The 20,183-nt window shown below is 34.6% G+C and overlaps 1 protein-coding gene across 4 annotated transcripts in view; it reads left to right on the plus strand.

Annotated features, from left to right (window-relative positions):
* Window positions 1–20,183, plus strand: part of TAX1BP1 (Tax1 binding protein 1) — a 63,791-nt gene that overhangs the window by 7,110 nt on the left and 36,498 nt on the right. For all 4 annotated transcript variants that reach the window (XM_086742588.1, XM_086742586.1, XM_086742587.1 and 1 more), the window contains exons 3-5: window positions 12,852–12,954; window positions 15,894–16,081; window positions 17,779–17,937. In XM_086742588.1, the coding sequence (XP_086598714.1) occupies window positions 12,852–12,954; window positions 15,894–16,081; window positions 17,779–17,937 (450 nt within the window). The remainder of the gene's footprint in view (window positions 1–12,851; window positions 12,955–15,893; window positions 16,082–17,778; window positions 17,938–20,183) is intronic.

Genomic DNA, 20,183 nt, shown 5'->3' on the forward strand with positions numbered 1-20,183 from the left:
GCTTTTCATTATATCACTCTTTTCCACCTGGTGTACATTCTTTTTCACTTAGTAGAATTAATACTTGTGAGGTTTTCCCTCCTCACTAGGAATGTTTCCAGTTTCCTGTGTCTGCTGGGTATTCCACTTTCATCACTGAGTATTGGCTTCAATTTTGTACTATGAAAAGATAATGACTTCAATGAAAGGTACCACAGCAGATTCCTTCATGTTTGCAGTTGTTTATTTACAGATGTCTTCTTCTCAAGGATATTTAACAAAGCAACTTAAAGCAAGGAGCCTAGGCAACACAAAGTGCTACCTCCCTGTTCTCAATCGGAGGCGTCAAAAAGGTCTTGTTTGGAGGTAGAGTAGGTCTAGAACTTCAGACCTGAGCTAGAGATTTATGGCATACAGTATTGTGACAAATAACTAAATAAATCAGCAAACCAATAACAGTTCTTCTAACACCTAAAGATTCTACTGACTTCTCTGCATATGCTGTAGATGTAATGTGTTTTTTGTTGTTCCCAGTGTGATTGAAGTTGCTCAGTGGTGAACTTGAGTGATGCTGAGCATAAGGCACTTTGCGGTGGTGGTAGTAGTAGGTTTAAAACTGTTCCTAGGAAAGTAATTTTCTGTTGGTTAGGAAAATGCAAACCCAGTATTCATAGACTGAAAGGGTAGTGTTGCATATAGGAGAATTATTTCAGACATACCAATTTTCTTACGAACTAGGTGTGTGTAAAGGCATACACTACTTCGGGGATTTGATATTTGGCAAAAACTTGGAGGAGCTGGGAAGTACGATAGTGAAGATGATGTTACCCTTCAGAGCAGAAGTTCTGAATATGCAGTATTTTTATTCTTTTTTTTTTCTTTTTGTATATATTCGTCTGTCTTTTTCTTCCTTGTGCCCTACAGGAGGCTTAAAACTAGGTTTTGGCTCAGTCTTTAAGTCTGTTGTCTTTCATTGCAGCTGTTTCTTTTTGCATTTGTGACATCCTGGAGGCTCATTTGTAATTAAATGCCAAAAGATCTTTTATCAGTTAGGCCCTTGCTTGTTACTAAGAAGAAAAAAAAAAAGGCAGTTTTACAGATAGTACTGATCTGGTACTTGATGTAGACATATTGAGCCCAAGTCCCTCTTCATCCAGTTTTTTCTATGCAGAGGAACCTGATGGTTCCTAGTGTGGAGTCAGAAGGGAGAAGGCTTATAATTCTTGATAGATTTCATAGGAGATCTGTACTCCCAGAATGATTCAAGACCAGTGTCCCCTTCTTATTCTTCTCTACTTTTCTCTGATTAATCAAAATCTGGAGAGGCCCTTAGGGTAATCCAAATCTAAGCCTTTGAAATTAGGAAAATTAATGAATATGTGCACTGCATCTGCTTGCAAAAATGGCCTGTCTAGTAGGTGGTCCTAATCTCCAGATGGGGAAGTCTACATCTTGTGACTTTATGTCACAATAAAGTGAAATAATCATATGGCTGCATGATATTTTTCTTTGCATTATTAATGCAAAATGTCCAGACTTGCAAAAGTGTTTGAAAAACCTGCTTGACTTTTATGAAGAACTGCTTACCCCTCTGCCTAGGGCGTATGTGTGCAAGTAGGACTGACAGACATTCAGGATACAAGGGAGACAGGCCCAGGGAAAGAATGTTATGGCATAATAAAGCTGTTGCTTCAGGAGAGTAGTGCTATAGGTGTGAGTGTTTGTGGGGTATGTCATAATACTTTCTGGATTTCTGAATTAATTTTGCTGAGGTCAGCATGCTGGAGATACCTGTGATATAAGCAGATAATCTTACGTATATTAAGCTGATGATTTTGGTCTTGCTGTGTCATTAATTAACTATTCTAACAAACTTTTCTGTTCCTCAGTTCTAGTTGATATATTTTTCTAAGTAATCTACATTACCGTTCTTCTAGGTTGTTGACTTAAGTTATAGACATGCTTTGGGATTGACTACCTCAAATAGAGAAGAGAAGGAAATTTCTTTTTCTTTCTTAATGTCCACATTTTTAATATTCACAACTTAATGTGATCTGATGTTCTGGTAACTTAACATATGAGAAAAGCTGCATAACCAGCATTGGGAAGGTCTTGGTAGCTTATTTGAATGCAAGAAAGGGTACTTGAGAGGGTACTCAGTAGTTAGAAGGTCGCACCTGAGCTACTGTTTGTGTCAGTGCAGTACCCGTATTTACATGCAACTTAATTTCTGTCTTTTCGATGTACTGACTTATAGCACATCTTAGAATTAATTTGTCTGTGGCCAAAAATCTCTGTAACAGAATTTAGCAGTGGGTTGGATGGACACCTAAGAGAGAGCTTGGTGGTTGTGTGGTTGTGTTGTATCAAGACAATATAGGTATGGTGGTTATTTTTTTTTTTTTTAGTACTCTGGGTTATTTAGTTTCCTTTGGACTGCAAATTATTTCAATGTTCTGATTTTTTGTAGCTTGATTTTTTTTTTTTTTTTAAGATAACAATTACTTCCTTATATACAGATTGTATTATGAAGTATAGCACAACAGTTGGATGTGTTGACCACATGCATATTGAAATATGATTTTTATGGCATGGAATCATCACTGCACAGCAGGGCATGATAGATACAGGGATGTGTAGTGGACACTATGTGCTGTTGTTAAAATAGTTGGGAACAGAATTACTGGAATGCAGAATGTGTTGAGAATTGCTGTCTCCAGAAATTAGTGACTCTGTTGGTTTCCGATTTACCTTTTTTGAAAAGACATGTCTGAAATAACTTGAGGGTTTGAGGGGTTTTTTTTGTTTTTTTTTTTCTTTTTTCTTTTTTTTTTTAGAGGTTTCTTTTTCTTTTTTTTTTTAAAGAAAATGCTGCTCACTGTTTCTATACTAGATGAAGAGAACAATAATATGAATTTACCTAATGTTACCTTTTACAAGAAATTTTGACGTTTATTTCCAAGTCTCATTAACTTTGTAAAAATATTTGCTATGGTAGGTTTGCGTGGTCAGAGACAGAATTGTCCTAACGAAGTGGTCAGTAGCTGGTAAAGATTTTGAAGTAAAAGATTGTACTGATTTATAGTTTTCATGAAATGTGATAGTAAATGAATATTTCACTTAACCCCACCCATCCTTTAAAAATCCATTTTCATGCTTATCTCTTAAAGTAAACAGTAACTTTGTTACTCTTTGATCTGTCATGACATTTCCTTGGCCAGTCATATACGTATGTACCAGGTTTTCTTTTAGAGGGTTCATATTGTTTCTATATTTGTTTTGATTTATACCTAGTAAGAAAGAAAGTTGATCCTGTGGTCTAGACATTCTGTCAGTGTTATTTTGACATATTCTCTGAAGTACAGGGTAGAAATACAACCAACAAGAGATGATAATAGGTCAGGATCCTGATAGTACCTTGCTACTCCAACAAATACCATATGTTCTCAATAGCCCAAGCTAAAAGATTGCCTGTATGTGTTTGTAACATTTAGCAGAGATGGACTTCTTCAGGTCTGGGCATGAGAGAACATATTAAGCCTTTAATAAAGAGTCTAGAGTACCTTGCAGCCATCTTCTATCCCAAAATGTTTCAGCTTTAGGGCTCCTGCCATATAACAAACTTCAGTCTCGGTATAAGCAGCGAGCTCATGTCTGAAGTGAAGTCTTAAATTACTTGGGCTGAGGTAAGTCAAAGTTGCGTGTGGTATAAGGTGATCACAGACATACTGAAAAACCCAAGGCTGTAGCTTTGACCTCATTGTTTACTTATTTTGAAATGTCTATGCCATAATGTTACTAAAGTGGACTTAATGCTTTAATAAGTATTTTCCCTTGTGTCCGTGTTCTGAAACTTTTTGTACAGTTTGGTTTTTTCAGAATTGACATCTAGATATCATTATTTGATGATGCATGCATTCAGAAATATATAACGACAGCGGTGTATCAGTGTTAACAGTAAATTGTCAGTAACTGCCTGCTATGAGCTTCACTGCCCCTGGATGTTTTAATTTTTCCATCTGTTAATTGGCTTAGAAGAACTTGTTACCTGTAGCTGCCTTTTGTAGACTGTTAGAGGCTACAGTAGTGCTAGCACTACTCTGACTTTCAAATAGTGTTACTTGAACTCAGGGTTATAGCACAAACCAAGCCAGCTGTGAAGAAATCACTTCCTAGGATACTGGGCTCAAATGCATTGTGTTTTGACGCTTTTGTTTTTAGTGGCTTGGGTCAAAATAACTGTTTCTTACCATGTGAAATAAGTAAAGGCTACTGACTTACTGTTGTCAGTAATAATTATACTGTATAACGTGTCCAAAACTGCATCTACTGCCTGTAATTTTACTACTTTCAGGGGTAGTTTGTCTTCTTGCAGTACTTAGAGTACTTTGCAAAATTACTTTCTAAACTATGTAATTTACCTTCTGAATTACAAAAAGGGCATAAATTTTACTCTGAAGAGTTTTGTGGGTTTGGTGTTTGTTTTTTATTTTTTTAATTTTTTTTTTTTAATTTATGTTGTATTAGGTATTTACAATAAAGGCCCATTGATCATGTCAAAGTTGGTTGCATTAAACACGTGTTTCCTGGGCTTGTTTCTTTGATCTGCTGATGTTAGTACATGTATTTTTTAGAGAGGTAGGATACTCTTAATGCAGCAGAATGAATGCTGCTGTTCTTCAGTTGCATAACAGCTTTCTGAGGCCAGAGAAGAAAATGCCAAGTGAGCTTCCTTTACAATGGTGTTTCTTTCAAGCACTCTCTCTCAAGACTGCGTTGACATCTTTACCAGAGCATTATAAAAGGAAAGAAATTGAACAAAATAGAAAAACAGAAAAATGTTTATTTTCCATGTTCATCTGAAACTCAAGAATTTAAAAATAGTTTGAAATAATTTTTACACTGTGCAGTTGTAAGGCAGAGCTTTCTTCTTAGAAAAGCTTACATTCCTTGTAAGATAAATAACATGAAAGTTAAAGGAGATACAGCGAAATAAAATTATTATTTTTCCTTATTAATATATTTGATAACTGTGGTAGTTTAGCCCTTGTCACCACTGTTTCTCCCTTACCGTCCCCCTCCCTAGCAGGATGGGGGAGAGAATTTGGAAGAAAGGAAAAGTTGTGGGTTGAGATGAAGACAGTTTACTAAAATAGCAAAGGAAAATTACAATAATAACAAATTATAAGGATACTAAAATATGCAAAATGAACAATGCATGATTTCTCACCACCTGATGTCCCAATGACTGATGCAGTCCATTCCGAGCAGCGATCACAGAAATGAAGCAGAGAAGCAAGAAAAGGAGCGAGAGGGAGCCATGCCCCACACCAGCCAACTGCCCCGTTATATACTGAGCATGACATTTATGGCATGGAATACTCTTTGGCCAGTCTGAGTCAGTTATTCTGGCTAAACTTCTCCCAGCTTCCTGCACCAGCAGATTTAGCAAGATCTGGAAAGCCGGACAGTGTCTGTGGTCTCATTAGCAATAAGTCATAACATCAGTGTGTTTATCAACATTCTTTGCATAGGAAATCCAAAACACATCGGTTACTGAGAGAAAAATTAACTCCATCCCTGCTGAAACCAGGACAGTAACTAATTATTGGCATACAGACAGGCACACAAATTGTACTCCTTCCCATCTCCCTCTGCTTATTTTTGCTAGTCAACTAATTTTCTTCTAGCTATTTTGTGGAAATGTACTGTGGGTGAAGTGTAAATATGGGGAGGCTAATCACACAGTTTACTGGTCACTTTGTCTGTTATTTCAGTAGGAAAGGGGCTTGTATGTGTGGGGCATCACAGAGGAAGAAAGACTTTTCATGATTACTACCTATCTATTTATTAATAGAAGGAAAACCTGTCTGGTATGAGTATTGCAGACAGGTGACTTGTCCTTACTTGCTCAGCCAAATTGCGAAGTACGTGGTGTCAGACATCTTCACCTTTACCCAACTTCAATTTCTGCTGCAAATACAGAGTTGGTTCATGTAACTAAAAATTAGTTTATGATGTCCTAAACTGAAATAAGCCTTTTTGCTCAAAAGTAGGAAGTAGGATTATATTGAATGAATTATTCAGTAATGGTCTATTAAAGCTTTCCATTTTATGGAGAGTGAATTAAATGAAGTGAGGATTGTTTGAGTAACATATTGTTTGTACACAATAACATAATCTGGATATGACATATTTGTAGGAGACACGATGTTTAGTCATGTATTTTTGTTTTAAAAATGAATTGAGAAGGTGAAAGTAGGATTTGGTTTCTGAATTATTACTCTGTTGATTAACTTACTTAAAGCAAGAGTGTTGGAATTAATGCAGAGCTTTAACTTCAAAATGGAGTTTGTGAGAATTAAATGCAGAGAAATGGAGAATATACAAGAATGTGTTAAATACAAGGTTAGTAGCAGAGACATTATTTCTAATTCTGATTATAACATGGATTATTTATTTTTTCCTATTGGTTTAGGGAAGTTGCATCACCTAAGTCTAATCTGCTCTTTTGTCTAACAAATGAAGACATTAATATTTTTGAGTTTTTAACTCTAAGCAGAAGGTTTTCAGAGTTTTCTATGAATTGCTTAAAATGTAATGGTTTCAGCACAACCAGTCAATGTATCTGATGATGAGCTTGAGTTCAGAGTTCCCAAGAAGTCTTTCTTTTGTATAGTTTGACAGGTCATTCTCCTTTTTTCCTCCTCTGAACTTCAGAAGGTTTTGTGCTGGAGTTCTTGCGTAGTTCGTAATGTCTGTATGCTTGAATGTGGATATTGTAATGTCTGCCATTACCCATGCCAAGTTTTTTTAATTAGACTAGTAAACTGTGCCTCTTGTATTCCTCCTGGCTCACAGAAAGTTTCACAGTGTATCCCATTGAAATATCTTGTTTATTTAAGATTTCTGATGGTAAGAAAGTACTAGTGTGCATTTGTTTCAGCTTTAGCACTTTGATTGGAACTTGGTTTTATGTTAATAGCTGACAATACATTTTATTTGGTGTGTGGTTTTTTTTTTTTTGGTGGTTTTTTTTTTTTTTAATTGGTGTGGGAAGTTATTGTCATTGAAGGAATTCCAACTGAGTTTTTGTAGATCAACAAAGTCTTATAGCTGTTCTGATCCAGATACTTTCACTTGAATTGCTTTCATTTTGAAAGTCCTCATTCTAATATTTTTGGTACTTTTTTTTTTTTTTGAGTCAAATGCTTTTCCAGTTAACAATATCAATGAAAAAGGAAAAGGCATATTATAAAAGTATTTATATCTGGGTTCTCTGTACGTAGTTTTAGTTTTCATTCTATTTAAAGTGTTGTGGTGGTTTTTTGTTGTTGTTTATTTTAGCTTTGGTTTCACATTTTAGTACATCAGAATATATTTGTCATTGCAAAATAGGATTGTAACTTCACATGAGGCCTAAACAGGAATTAAGTGTGGATTTCCACATCTTCTCCCTTATTTCCAGTTTTTTAAAAGCTTTTAAGCTCTAATTCTTAATATAAATAAATATACTTGCAACTTGAGTAGTTAGATCATAAACTTTCAGAACTTGGTCAGTAAATGAAGGAAACAAAAAATGAAATTATGTAATTGAAGACTTGATTTTAAGTATATTTTTATAATGGGTATAATTTCTCTCAGTGACTATTTGTGAATTTTCTTACAAATATTTGTGTGTTTTTTGTAATGTTTTCTTGAATACGGGTGCTCACTGTTAGTCATATCAGCTATTTTGGCAGTTGAAATTATCAAACTCTTGTTCTTACAGGCCTGAAGATTTTTCTCTGATAACAGTAAAAGACTTTGCACTTTGTCTGCCCTTTTTTTCTGATGCATTGTGCCAGTGCTGTTGTATTTCTATTTTCTTATCTTTTTGGGGGTAGAAATAATACGGCAAGGTGCTAGTAAATGAAATACCCACCTACTTCTGTTTTCTACTTTAGTGTAAAATTGTTAGGTTTTTGTTTGTTTTAAACTTTGAGTCAACTAGAATTTGAATGATATGAAAAAGGAAAGACTGATAGACACAAATTTGTAATAAAACTTCTATGGAGCTTTTAAATAGTGTCTGCATTTGCTTTTTAACATGCATTTGTGTTCCAGTAGAGTACTAGAGTCTGGACAAACCAAAGCAGCAGCCCTGCTTCTTTCTATTTTAGTGTTGAGAGCTTTTCAAATATTGGGGATTTTCTCTGCTTCTACCTTTTAGAGTAATTTTGCATTCTAACATAAAGTCTGCATTTGAAATTTTTCTTCTACTCTGTTAATGTTCTGGGATTTTCCTGGAGGCTCCTGCACAGATAAGCTTGGAGATATGAATAATCAAAAGAAATGTAGGATTGGATTTTTTTCACAGAGTGGATTCTGTGTTCCTGCTGTTTCAGTGTAAGTACAGTGGGATCAAAGGAGTGCATCACCCCAAGAACTGGAGCATCAGCTGCAAAAGGTTTTGCGAGGTGGCAGAATAACCTTTATCTGCTACTTGAACATTGTTCTATGGACAAAATATTTCTGCAAATGAAAGACTAGGATTGATTTATCTTCTTTTAACTTAACAAAACTTACCTTTGAGTTATCTAAGTATGAAATTGAGGAATATGTTGTCCAGGGAACTCTTTTTATCCGTGCTCAGGTATCACTATCTCCAAATTCTGTAGCTTTCACAGAAAGTGGCATTTACGTAACTGTAGTGTACAGTTTCTTAAAACTGTGTGTGCAGTAACTAAATGTTTATTTTTAAAAAACCTATTCTCTCAGTTTTTCTCCAGTGTGCACTGCTGATCAATACTATTTACCCCATGCTAACTGTATTTAACGCCACCTACCTGAATCATCTGATTTCTCGAATCATGCACTATGACTAGAAAGATGCACAAAGCACACGTTCTTATGTTTACAAGTAAATCTTCAACTCGCTCTTTTAATATGTCTCAAGCAGAATTGTATGGGTCAGTTGCTGTAATAGTGTTTTTTAAATTAAAAAAAACCAAAACAATCAACAAAAAAAACCAAACCCAACAACAGAAAAGACAGCAAAACCACTGTATGTGGACCTTTGCCTTAAATAGCAATTTTTTTAATGTCACTGTACTCCAGGTAAGGTCTTCACAACAAACTGATTCTCATTGGGGATCTGGACTCATCTCTCCCTCCAGAGACCAACCTGGAAGATAGTCTTTATTAATTATAATAAGTTTTGTTGCTTTAATCGGCAGTCAGAGAAATAGTCTAGCTTTTCTGATTCCTTTCATTAAAATGAAAATATTGTTTCCAAGCTAGTATACCTAATGATGGTGAGGATGGTGTTCATCTTGCTTCCAGAGCGATGATGCTTTGTTTTGTTTTTAATATAAAATCACTGTGGGACTATTAACAAGTATTCTGATCTTTCTCATCATAATCTTCACTTTTTGTTGATTTACTCTGTAGCTTTTGCCAGTCAATTTTTATTTCCTTTTCCTTAAGCAATCTTAAAATTTCTTTATGTAGTTTTAACTCTATTTTTAGGCAACTGTTGGTTTTCATTCTGAGCTGAAAGAAATATCTTTGTCAAAGGTCGCATTTAGATCATTGCTGAGCCATCCAATGTGTGTTTATAGTTTGTGATAGTATAATCTGTTGCCATAGAGAAGGTTATGACTGTGTAGGACTGTTTTGTATTTCTGAACCAATGTGTACTTCATGCTAGGCTTGTTAAAGAGAATATTGTCAAAAGATATAAAGTACTGAAATAAAGGCTTCATTAAAACCTGTTGATAGTTTTTTTTTTTTAATTTTATTTTTTTTTTTTTTAGAGATTTGGATCCTAGACCTAAAACATCCATTATTTAATTTTGTCTTAATTTTCTTCTCAGCATATTATTACTTTGGTTTTGCTCCTTGTTTCTGTCGTCTAAGAAATAATCCTATTGAAGTTAATGATAATCATTGTGAAGTAGGAAAGATGTTTAGTAATGTTATTAAGTTAATTCTGCTTTGCTGCAGAATACACAAGCTTCCCCTTTTTAAATGTATACAGCTGCAAGGAAGGTGAAATTTCTTCATATTTCCTGTTCTGCATCGTCACATTTTGACGTGTGCAACCTGTTGCAGGGAAGATCCTCATCTTCTGAAATTCTGTGCAGTGAAAAGAGCCTTTGGGTAGTCCACACCTGCTGAGAACTTGTATGTGCCCCATTAAGAAATAAATGGATTTCTGGGATCGTAAGAGCATAAGATGGGGAGCTTTGGTAGGGGAAGCACATGATGGATGAGAGGAAATGGGGAATTGCTGGAGAAAATACATGTGGGGTAAACTTCCCAGGGTATTGCCCACTACCTCTTGATGTGTCACAGTTCTCTTTTTACCAGTAACCCGCAGATTAGAGTCACAGTTGAAAATTTGGCACCTGCTGAGAAACAGGCTAGGAGTTATTTGTTCTCTACGTAATTCCTCTTTTTGTTTGTACCAATATGACTAAAGTTTTAAATGACGCTAAAAAAATCCTGATGTGGATTAGTATTACATGTAAGGTATTAATAAAAATAACTTTTGGTTTCAGAATAGATTATGAAATTTACAGATCAACATGTGATACCTAAAAAAAAAAATAAAAATGCTACAATCCAAGGCAAAAATTGAATCAGAAGTTGGGTTAATCTCCTAGAGGGACCATTGGTTTTATATACAGTGGATTTTACTCCCTCTCTCTCTATTTTCCAAAGTGTTAATTATTAAAAGGAAGTATGATATTTACTCAGGAAAACAGCATCAGAATCGGAGTGTGTGTATTTGTTTTGTTTTAAACAGAAATGAAAACTAGAGTAGGATGAAAAGATTACTTCAGTTCTATGTGGTATTTGTTCTGGACATAATAATTCAGTTTCCCATCTGAAGTTAAAAAGAAAAAGATGGAGACTTTTCAGTCATTGAGAACTACATTTTAAAAGCTATCTGCTTTATTTTAGGTCGACAAGTAATGGAATATGCTTCCTTTTTCTGAGGTAAAAGGTTCAGCAAAAAAGGAGTATTAATATCTGAGTTGGATTAGAAGACATGCCTAATGTGAAAATTTGCAAAATGTTTTTCCTGTGAACCTCTATCAAGGAAAAATTGCTTTCACCTCCCCTTCAAGTTAACTGGAGGAGATTTCCTTGTTGTTTCCAAGATATTTAACAGCGTGGGAGTAACGACCCCAGGAAATCTCATTTCATTGACATCTTTAAAAGCTTCTTGATAGGAGATACCACAGAAATCTTCAAAATGCTGGCTAAGAATAGGCTTAAGATGTAGAAAGCAGTGCTATTCTGGTGGATACATCAAGAGTCTGCACTGCTGCTTTTTAAGGAATGTTGCCTTAAAGACGTGACTGTAGTTAGCAAAATGAAAATTTCACCTGATCTAGCTGTCATTCATCCTTGTTTTTTAAGAATATGAAAAAGGCCTAGTCATCTCAGACCAATTATTTTTTTTTCCCAAACATTAGCTTTTCCCACACTTCTTAATACCAAGTAAAGAAGTGTAATGGGTGGCTATGGAATAATCTCTTCAGAATTTTTTTTACTAATGCTAATTGTTAATTTTCATATGTGAAATGTGTATCTGTATACAGATATAATTGCTATTGAATTCCTTTCAGTTCTGCTGTTCTCACTGCCTGTCTAAACATCTGTTTCCTTTTTTCTTTTTTTTTTAAAGCTGACAACTTCTTAAAAAACCTGAGTTCTTAATGCTTTTAAAATATTGTTACAGTATATCCTTTGTAAAGGAGTATTTCGCGTGAACTTAAAATGTAGAAGTCTTGTCTGTTGAAGTAATAGAAATAATGACTGATAATATTTTTTCGTTTGTTGGGTTTTTTGTGGGTGTGTTTTTCTTTCTTTTTTTTTTTATTGCCTTTCCTCTTCTTAACTCTTCCAAGATAGTATACCCAGTTACTGATAAATCATTCTACACTTTACACTTAGCTTTTGACAAGGCCTTTTTTTTTTGTTTTTGAAGTTAATGGTATAAGACAGACATATTTATTCTTCTCCTTTACTGTTTTGCTATTATTAATAACCATTGCTTTACAATAGTTGCTTTGGGTTTCATGTTTAGATGCCTGTATTTCAAGCTTCTTGTAATAAGTTTCTTCAGAGGATAGCATTTCTTACTGCAGAGAACTGCGCTCTTATGAAAACTCTGAAAGCAGATGTTTGTTGAAACTAGTGGGAAAACTGTACCAACATAGCTAAGTTAGGTTTTTGTGCAATTTTTTTTTTTTCCCCCTTGCAAACATAGCATGTATGTATGGAAAAATTTGCATTCCAGTGAAATGCTGGTCTTCAGAGTTGCAAAAGTTGTCTAAAAAGTGCTGATTTAACCCTGTAAAACTTGGCCTTTTCAGTAGAAGAGCGTGCTATTTTTTTCTTTCCTTGTTTTTGTTTTCTGATGAACCTGTTGGATTGTGGACACAGAGTAGTCAGCGTTGGCAGAACTTACACTAAGAAAATCTTGCTATAAACTTCAGAATTAATACTTTTGTATTTTTAATATACTAATGTGTACCTTTATGGAGAAAAAATAAATGTACCAAATAGTAGTTTAATGTATAGTGAAAACTGTCTGGTGTTTTAATTTATATAGACCCTTTTATTGCCTTAGACCCATTTATTGCCGTGGGTAACAAGCTTAATAAAATTCATGCGAAATCTTTGACATACTTGTTAAAATATTCCTGATTTGTAAACATTGTTAAGTATCTTTTTATTGCATGTTGAAGCAGAAATATGCATATTACAGTATGTTGTAAAGGCCAGACCATGGTATCTTAACTGTATATAACAAATCCTTCTGCTTAATATTTTATCTTTCTTTTTTTTTTTTGTTGTGGTTTATTTTATTTTAGGTTGGTTGGAGTACTGCAAGAGATTATTACACATTTCTTTGGTCACCTATGCCAGAAAATTATGTGGAAGGATCAACTGTTAACTGTGTGCTGACTTTTCAAGGTGAATATAAAGCAGTATCTACCTGTATTTTCCAGCCTACGCAGCCTTTTAAGTACTTATCTGTTTGTTACAATACTGGAGGTTGTAGAAGAGTTCTAGACTTTCAAAGACATAAACTGGAGAATTTTCCATACTTCATTGTGTGAAGTTCAGTCTTATTTTAGGTGTCAAGGAAATGCTGAGGAGAAATGTGTCACTTAGTATGTTTTTACATAGTGATGGATAATATTAGTGCATGATAGAAAGAGAAGCTCTGCTGGAAACTATTCAGATACAGAAGATGACTTTGTTTAATCAGCAGCAGGGTTTTTTAATCTTGGCATCTCAATGCATTGTGTCTTTACATTGTCTTTAGTCTCTGGACTTTAGATGTCATTCTCAGTGTAAAGTCATTCTTGTGAAAGAATAAATAACGTAGGTAAGAGTTTGGTGAAAGTTCAAAGTTGTCAGAGAGTAGCAGAGAACCTTTTGACAGTGAGGAATTCATGAAAATGGCTGAAGTTTTAAAGAAAAGAATAAAGAACAGAACAGAAAATGTTATACCACTGTACAAATCTATAGTATAATTGCATTTTCAACACTGTGCAGAGATCGCATCTTCTCACTCCCCTTCCCAGTCTCAAAAAAGGTCTAGTAGTGTGAATGAACAAAGTACAACAAGGAAGATCGAAATGAAGAAATAGCTGCTTTGTAAAGGTGTGGAGTTACAAAGATGACAGAGCCACACTTTTCTCACTAAATATGAAAAGGGGCAATATTCTTTTTTACTTCCCATTGTTGACTTTAGTCTTTGTATGTGTGTGTGTGTTTATTGCTTAAAAATATAAAGAACAATAATAATTGAAGTTCTGAAATTACTACTCTGTTAGCTTGTTGTCTTGTTAATGCTGCAAATAGTGATAGCTTGGATGAGTTAACTTTTCTTTCTCTTACTCCAAGTAATTTTTTATGGTACTTTTGGTGATGGTCATATCCATGTGATCTGACCATTTTATAACTTGGAAATTTGTGAAAAGTATGTGTGCTCTGTAGGAACTGAAAGGAAGTTGCTAGTTTCTTTTACAGTTACTGAAATTCACTGAATGAATGAATTTGGGTTGGACTGAAACTGAAAGTGACCTAGAAACCTAGGACTCAACATGCCATTATCAATCCTTTGTAGTTAGAAGTTTTACCACACGTGAAGAGACTAGATAACTCTGTCCCATCTGTTGCATTCCAAGCTGTCAGTCCACCGCTTTTATAGAGCTGCCAGATTTATTCTCTGTTCTCTGTTTGTGTTTGGCAAGATATTTTAGTGCTGCTGAGATGAGATCAGTACAGCTTAAGAGAAGCTTAATTAGCTGAGATAAACAGTAAATATTGTGCAGCATGCTTTGAATATATATATATATATATATATATGTATTTTTTTTTTTAATGATCAAGTAGGTGTGCTGGAAGAAAATAATCAGGTATCTCTTCTCTCCAGTATATGTTAGATTCAAGAAAAAAGACTTTAAGTTATTTTAAAATCCATTTGTCTGAACCAATGTTAAAACTTGCTGGAGCTGCAAAGTAGGTTGTTCTGAATTTGTTTCTGAATAGTGTCACCTTATTTAAGCATTGAAACAGGTAAACTGAACTGCAGTGCTATGTGGGAAAGTGTAATCAGGTCCAAAAGCACAGAATTGTGAGGTTTTGAAATTAAGATACTATTCCCTGAGCTACACTTAATGAAGTATAAGACTAATGGAAACATGAAATGCTTGACACCAGTGTGCTGTTCATCTAGCACAGGTAATATTTTACCATTTGTATGAAAAGTAGGTAAGAGTACTGGGAGAAGTCTTCCAGGAATCTGGAATAAAAGTTGCTGAATTGAAATTAATGATGAAGTTAGAAAGGGAGCAGATTGAATTGTGGTGAAATATGAACAGAAATGGGTGACATCATCTGCTGGATTGAACATTAGATGAGGATTTATGATGCTGGTATCGTACTGAAGCTGGCTAGGGTATCTGATAATTAAGTGTTCGGAATAAAATCAGTTGGTTTTCTTACCATTAAACTTGGTAAGGCATGGTTTCTTGCATTTACTACTCAAGGTAGAAATCTCATTAGTTCTGGAAATAATTGTTTAACATCCACAAATATTATAATGTGAATCCAAGTGATGTAAGAGGCTTGATGTTGAGTGGGCAACAGTTCGGTTGAATAGTCACACAGAAATTCTTGTGAAATAATTTGCTAGCAACATGCAGTATTATATAGCTACAGGAAAGATATTTATTCTTACCTTGCAAAGTCTAGAGTATTTTTTTTTTTTTTCAATTTTGAAAAATAAGCTATTTTTTTAAACTACCTGCCCCCTCCGTACTTGCAGCTTGTTAACTTTGTGTCATCCATTCAGAGCATTCCCATGCTTTGGCATTTAAAACCAGCAAAAGTAAATTGTGGTTACTTCATGGAAAACATGGAAAAAATTGAACCTGGTAAAATTGCAAAAGTCGTGTCATTGCATGTCACTCTTTGTTGTCTTTGGTTGTACAGGTATTCCAAGGCCAAAAGATCACTTACTCTCTGTTCTGTGATTGTACAACAGTTACATAATAATATGGTCCTGATCCAGCTTCAGGGCGTCTCATTGCTGATAATTCTGTGTTTTGTAAATATATAAACAGCAGCTATTACCCAATGTACCTAAGGTGATGTGTACATATAGTACGTGTTACCTGACCCTGTTTTGGCATTTGTCTTAAAAGCTAGGATAGATTATTGGGGGATGAAAGTTACTAAATAAGATGACTTTTCCTTTTTGCTGTTTTGATGATTTGTCTGTGCCTTACTGAGGTCATGAGCATGAAATTTGTAAGTCAAACATGATCTGACAGTGTTTCCAGATGGAGACGTGTATGTTTGTGTATAATGTTTATTCAAATATGAATTTATTTTGATAGGATATTATCTACCAAATGATGATGGAGAATTTTACCAGTTCTGTTATGTGACTCATAAAGGAGAAATCCGTGGAGCAAGCACACCTTTTCAGTTTCGAACCTCTTCCCCTGTTGAAGAATTGCTCACTATGGAAGATGAAGGAAACTCTGATATGTTAGTGGTGACCACAAAAGCTGGACTTCTTGAGGTTTGATTCAACAGTTCTTTAAAATATTATCTTTTTGTAAGATATATATGTGCATACACTCACAGGATAAAGTATTGAAGGACAAACGAGGAGGGGAAAACCTATATACGTGTATGTGATATATATTTCTGGCTTGTTCTCCAGTATTTGATTGGACTTTGGAACATTTGCAGGTTAAATAAAAATTTTAAACTGGTTACAGGTATGGTACAGCACTAAACATAGACTGGGAAACCATAAGAGAGTAGATAGCTGCCCAGCTCTCACATCTGTACTCTCCAGCTAACTGGAGAGGGGAAGACACCCTTTGTGTTAACTGGTGTGCGTTGTAAGGAAAAAAAAACCCAAACAACTAAGGGAACCAGTGTGCTTGTATTTGTGCACAAGTGAAGAGCCCTGGAAACTAAACTGAATAATTGCAGGTGCCTAAGTATGTTAGAATACCTCTTGTTTTATTTAAAGCAATGTTCTGTGTGTCATGTTCTTTGCTAGATGGATGTGGTTAGGCTTGTATGCTTACATCCAGAGTCAAGATGTTTCCATTTGCTTGTTGATACTTTGTAGGCTGAAAACTACTTAAAAAAAAAAAAAAAGGCAACAACAACAATAAAAAAAAAACCAACACAAAACCCAACCAACCAACCAAAAAACCCGAAACCAAAACAACTTGATTTTATGAATTGCTTATTGGAAAATTGCTCAGTACAGTTTCCTTACCTTGTCATCAGACATATTACCCTTTTGTCAGTTGTGTCTAGGCACATACGTGCATGTCTTCGATTTACAATTAACAAAATTTAGGGATAAAAGACTTAGTACTGAGATAAATCTGGGATACTTTTTGCCTTTCAGATATGTACTCATAGTATGAAAATTAAAGAAAAATATTTTTTCAAACCTTTTTGGTTATATTGGTTCATAGAATCAAAGAATCATGTGGGTTGGAAGGGACCTTTAGAAGTCATCTAGTCCAACACCCCTGCAAGGAGCAGGGACATCTCCAACTCAATCAGGTTCCTCAAAGCCTCATCCAACCTGACCTTGAATGTTTCCAGGGATGGGGCATCTGCCACCAGTCTGGACAACCTGTTCTCGTGTTTTACCACCCTCATCATAAAAAATACTTTCCTTATATCTAGTCTGAATCTACCTCCTTTTAGTTTAAAACCATTACTCCTTGTCCTATCGCAACTGGACCTGCTAAAAAATCTGTCCCCATCTTTCTTATAAGCCCCCTTTAAGTACTGAAAAGCCATGGTTCATGTGCCAGTCCTTACTATTGGCTATATGTGTCTTCATTTTTTTTTTTTTGGTGAAATTCCTCAAACATTGCTTTAGAGTGTGTATGTGAGCATATGTCTCTATGCTCAGCAGCCATTTTTTCACCAAACTGTCATCATCATAATTAATTCCTCCATAGTTGCTTTGCTGTCACTTGGGAACAGTAAAGGCACTTCACTTAAGGAAGGAGAACTTGAGTATAAATCAAGACACTGCAAAGTGTGCTGTCTAATGGTAATGTAGTACTATTCAGTTAAAGCAATGAAACTTCAGAAATTTGGGAATAAGGGGAAATAACCTAGCCAGAGAACATGCATTTTGGGCTTCTGCTCAAACACTGGAGTAATGTTATCCACTTACTTGATAGGAATGAAGGGAAGAAAAGTTAACAAAAAAGAATGTTTTTGTTTTTACAGTTTAAAATTGAAAAAATAATAAAAGAAAAGGAAGAGCTATTAAAGGTAACTTCTGTTCTGGAAAAAGAAACGGCACAGCTCAGAGATCAAGTTGAAAGACTGGAAAAAGAACTTAACCATGAAAAGCAGAGATGTGAGCAACTGCAAACAGAGCAAAAGGTTAGTTGTTTAACTGATTAAAACTGACTCATAATGTCTGTAATCCTCCTTTTTCAAGAACCAGTTAAACTGGGTGAAAATCAGCTATCAAAACCCCTCAGCAGTTAGATAGACATTTACACTAGAATAGGTCAGTTCCTATTAACCTCCTGCCACTATTCCTTTTATGTCGTAAAATGGTTAAAATATTTAAGGCTTTTGGTACCAGGCTTCATAAGATAATCAATGACAACTGTTACCAGATGTTTGACATTTAACCGTGGAATTCATAGTGGAAAGTAGTTGAGAGTTTAAAGTTTGCTTACATTAACTTAAAATGGAGGGAGGCTTTTCAAAAACTTAAATTAAGAAATAACTGCATAGAACAGGGTTTTGAAAATGCTAAAAATTTTTGATATTAAAATCAAAGATTGAGGCTTAATAGAGAATAGTACTGCCAGGGCACACGAAGAGTGAAAATTAACTAGTCACTTCTCTAAAAGCCTTCACAAAGATCTCAAGATTTTAAAAGGGAAAAGAAGCAAAATCATAAAAATTAATTTACAGTGTTAATTGGTAGTGAACATATAAATCTAGCCTGAAACAAAGCAAGCTTAATTTGGAGTTCTACATATGGTAAGGAGGAGATCTAATATTATAAAAAAAGGGACAAAAAAGTTGAACCTAGTCTGTTTTTAAGCTGCTGCTTTTTAAAAAACAACGTTTAGGAGAAGATTAAAAACATGTGGGACGGAGGTGGTGACATGGACAAATTTGAAGTAATGAAGCCTATATAATTTAGCTGTGGACAGCAGTTAATAGGCTATTTCTAAGTACTAGTATGTATATGTCAACAGTTCTGCATGATACACATTTAATAGAAGGGAATTTGTTGAGGGAATTTGAAACTGTTGAAACTTTCTAGTTTGCTTTTGAACAATCCTAGTGAAATGGACTAGAATATTGGGTAAGGAAAAAAGAAAGGATAAGATCTTGTTTAAAAAAAAGTTTTTCCTCTAAAAGAATTATTTTAATTTCAAGTGCCTGGGAGAACTAGTTTAAATTAATGAGACAAGAATTAAGTACTTAAAAGTATACATTTCGTGGATTTACAGAATCATAAACTTGATGGATAAATCTGAATGAGCTACACAGATAACTTTCAGTATCATTTGAGGTTCTCATTTAAAAATATATAAGGAAGTAAATTGTCAGTTCTAATCCATGTTAGGTTTACAGTACCGTTTTAGAACAATTTGTCAAATGGGATTTTGACAGCTGTCCAACAAGGACACAAGTAGACTGTATAGGAACAAAAATGTCTTGATACTTTCCCACACTTTCCTGTGAATTTCTATAATCAAAAATACTTTTGCCTGAGCAATTAGAGTTTAATTTTACTGAGCAATTAAAATTTAATTTTAGGAGTGTTTTATTTTTTGGTTTATTTCTGCCTTGTATTTTGTTGAAGTGGTGATGCAATGTGAAGAACATCTAGCTTATGTTTAGCTGAGCTGTAAGTAAGATGTATGATCTGATGCAGTTCTTCACCTATTTGTAAAAGTACTATAAAAGTTTTCTAACTCATGCAGTTATTTTTTGTCTTTTAAGTCTTTGACACTGTCTTATTTTACATCTTTTATGTTCCGTTCTCTGTTTTTCAGTCGTTTAAAAAAAAAAAAGAAAAAAAAATCTGCTGAGTTGAAACATCTTCCATTTGTTTATATATATAAGCAGAATATAAGTCCAGTGTTACTTTTGAAAATTAAACAGGCATCTGCTAGATCAGGTGCAATAAGTGAATCTTTTCTTCATCATGAAGTTTAATAAACAATACTTAATATGCAACTTTCTCTCTAAACCTTGCAATCTTAAAGATGACTTCCCTTCTTTCTCTCCTTGCATCGCTACCTGAATACATGAAATACAGCAGTGAGTCAAGGGATTACATGACTTTGCTGACAACATTGTGCAGTGCGTTAATGGCTTGATTCCTGAGCAGCAGTTATGTAGCGCTCAGCAGGATTACAGTACCTAGGTTTTATTTTCCTCGTGGTTTGTTTAAAAAAAATTAACAAACCCTACAAAACAGTCCTCCACCCAAACAACCACCAAAACAAAGCCTCCAAAACGACTCCCCTCAAAAAACCCCAGCTAATCTAGTCAACTTCATGTGATGTGAATAATAATTCACATTCCTTTAGTTATTATTAATGTAATAATAATAATTGTTAATGGCGATAAACGTAAACAACGCGTTAACTTGT

The sequence above is a fragment of the Chlamydotis macqueenii genome, chromosome 2 (assembly GCF_036417535.1).
Source record: "Chlamydotis macqueenii isolate bChlMac1 chromosome 2, bChlMac1.mat, whole genome shotgun sequence".
Classification (NCBI taxonomy): Eukaryota; Metazoa; Chordata; class Aves; order Otidiformes; family Otididae; genus Chlamydotis; species Chlamydotis macqueenii.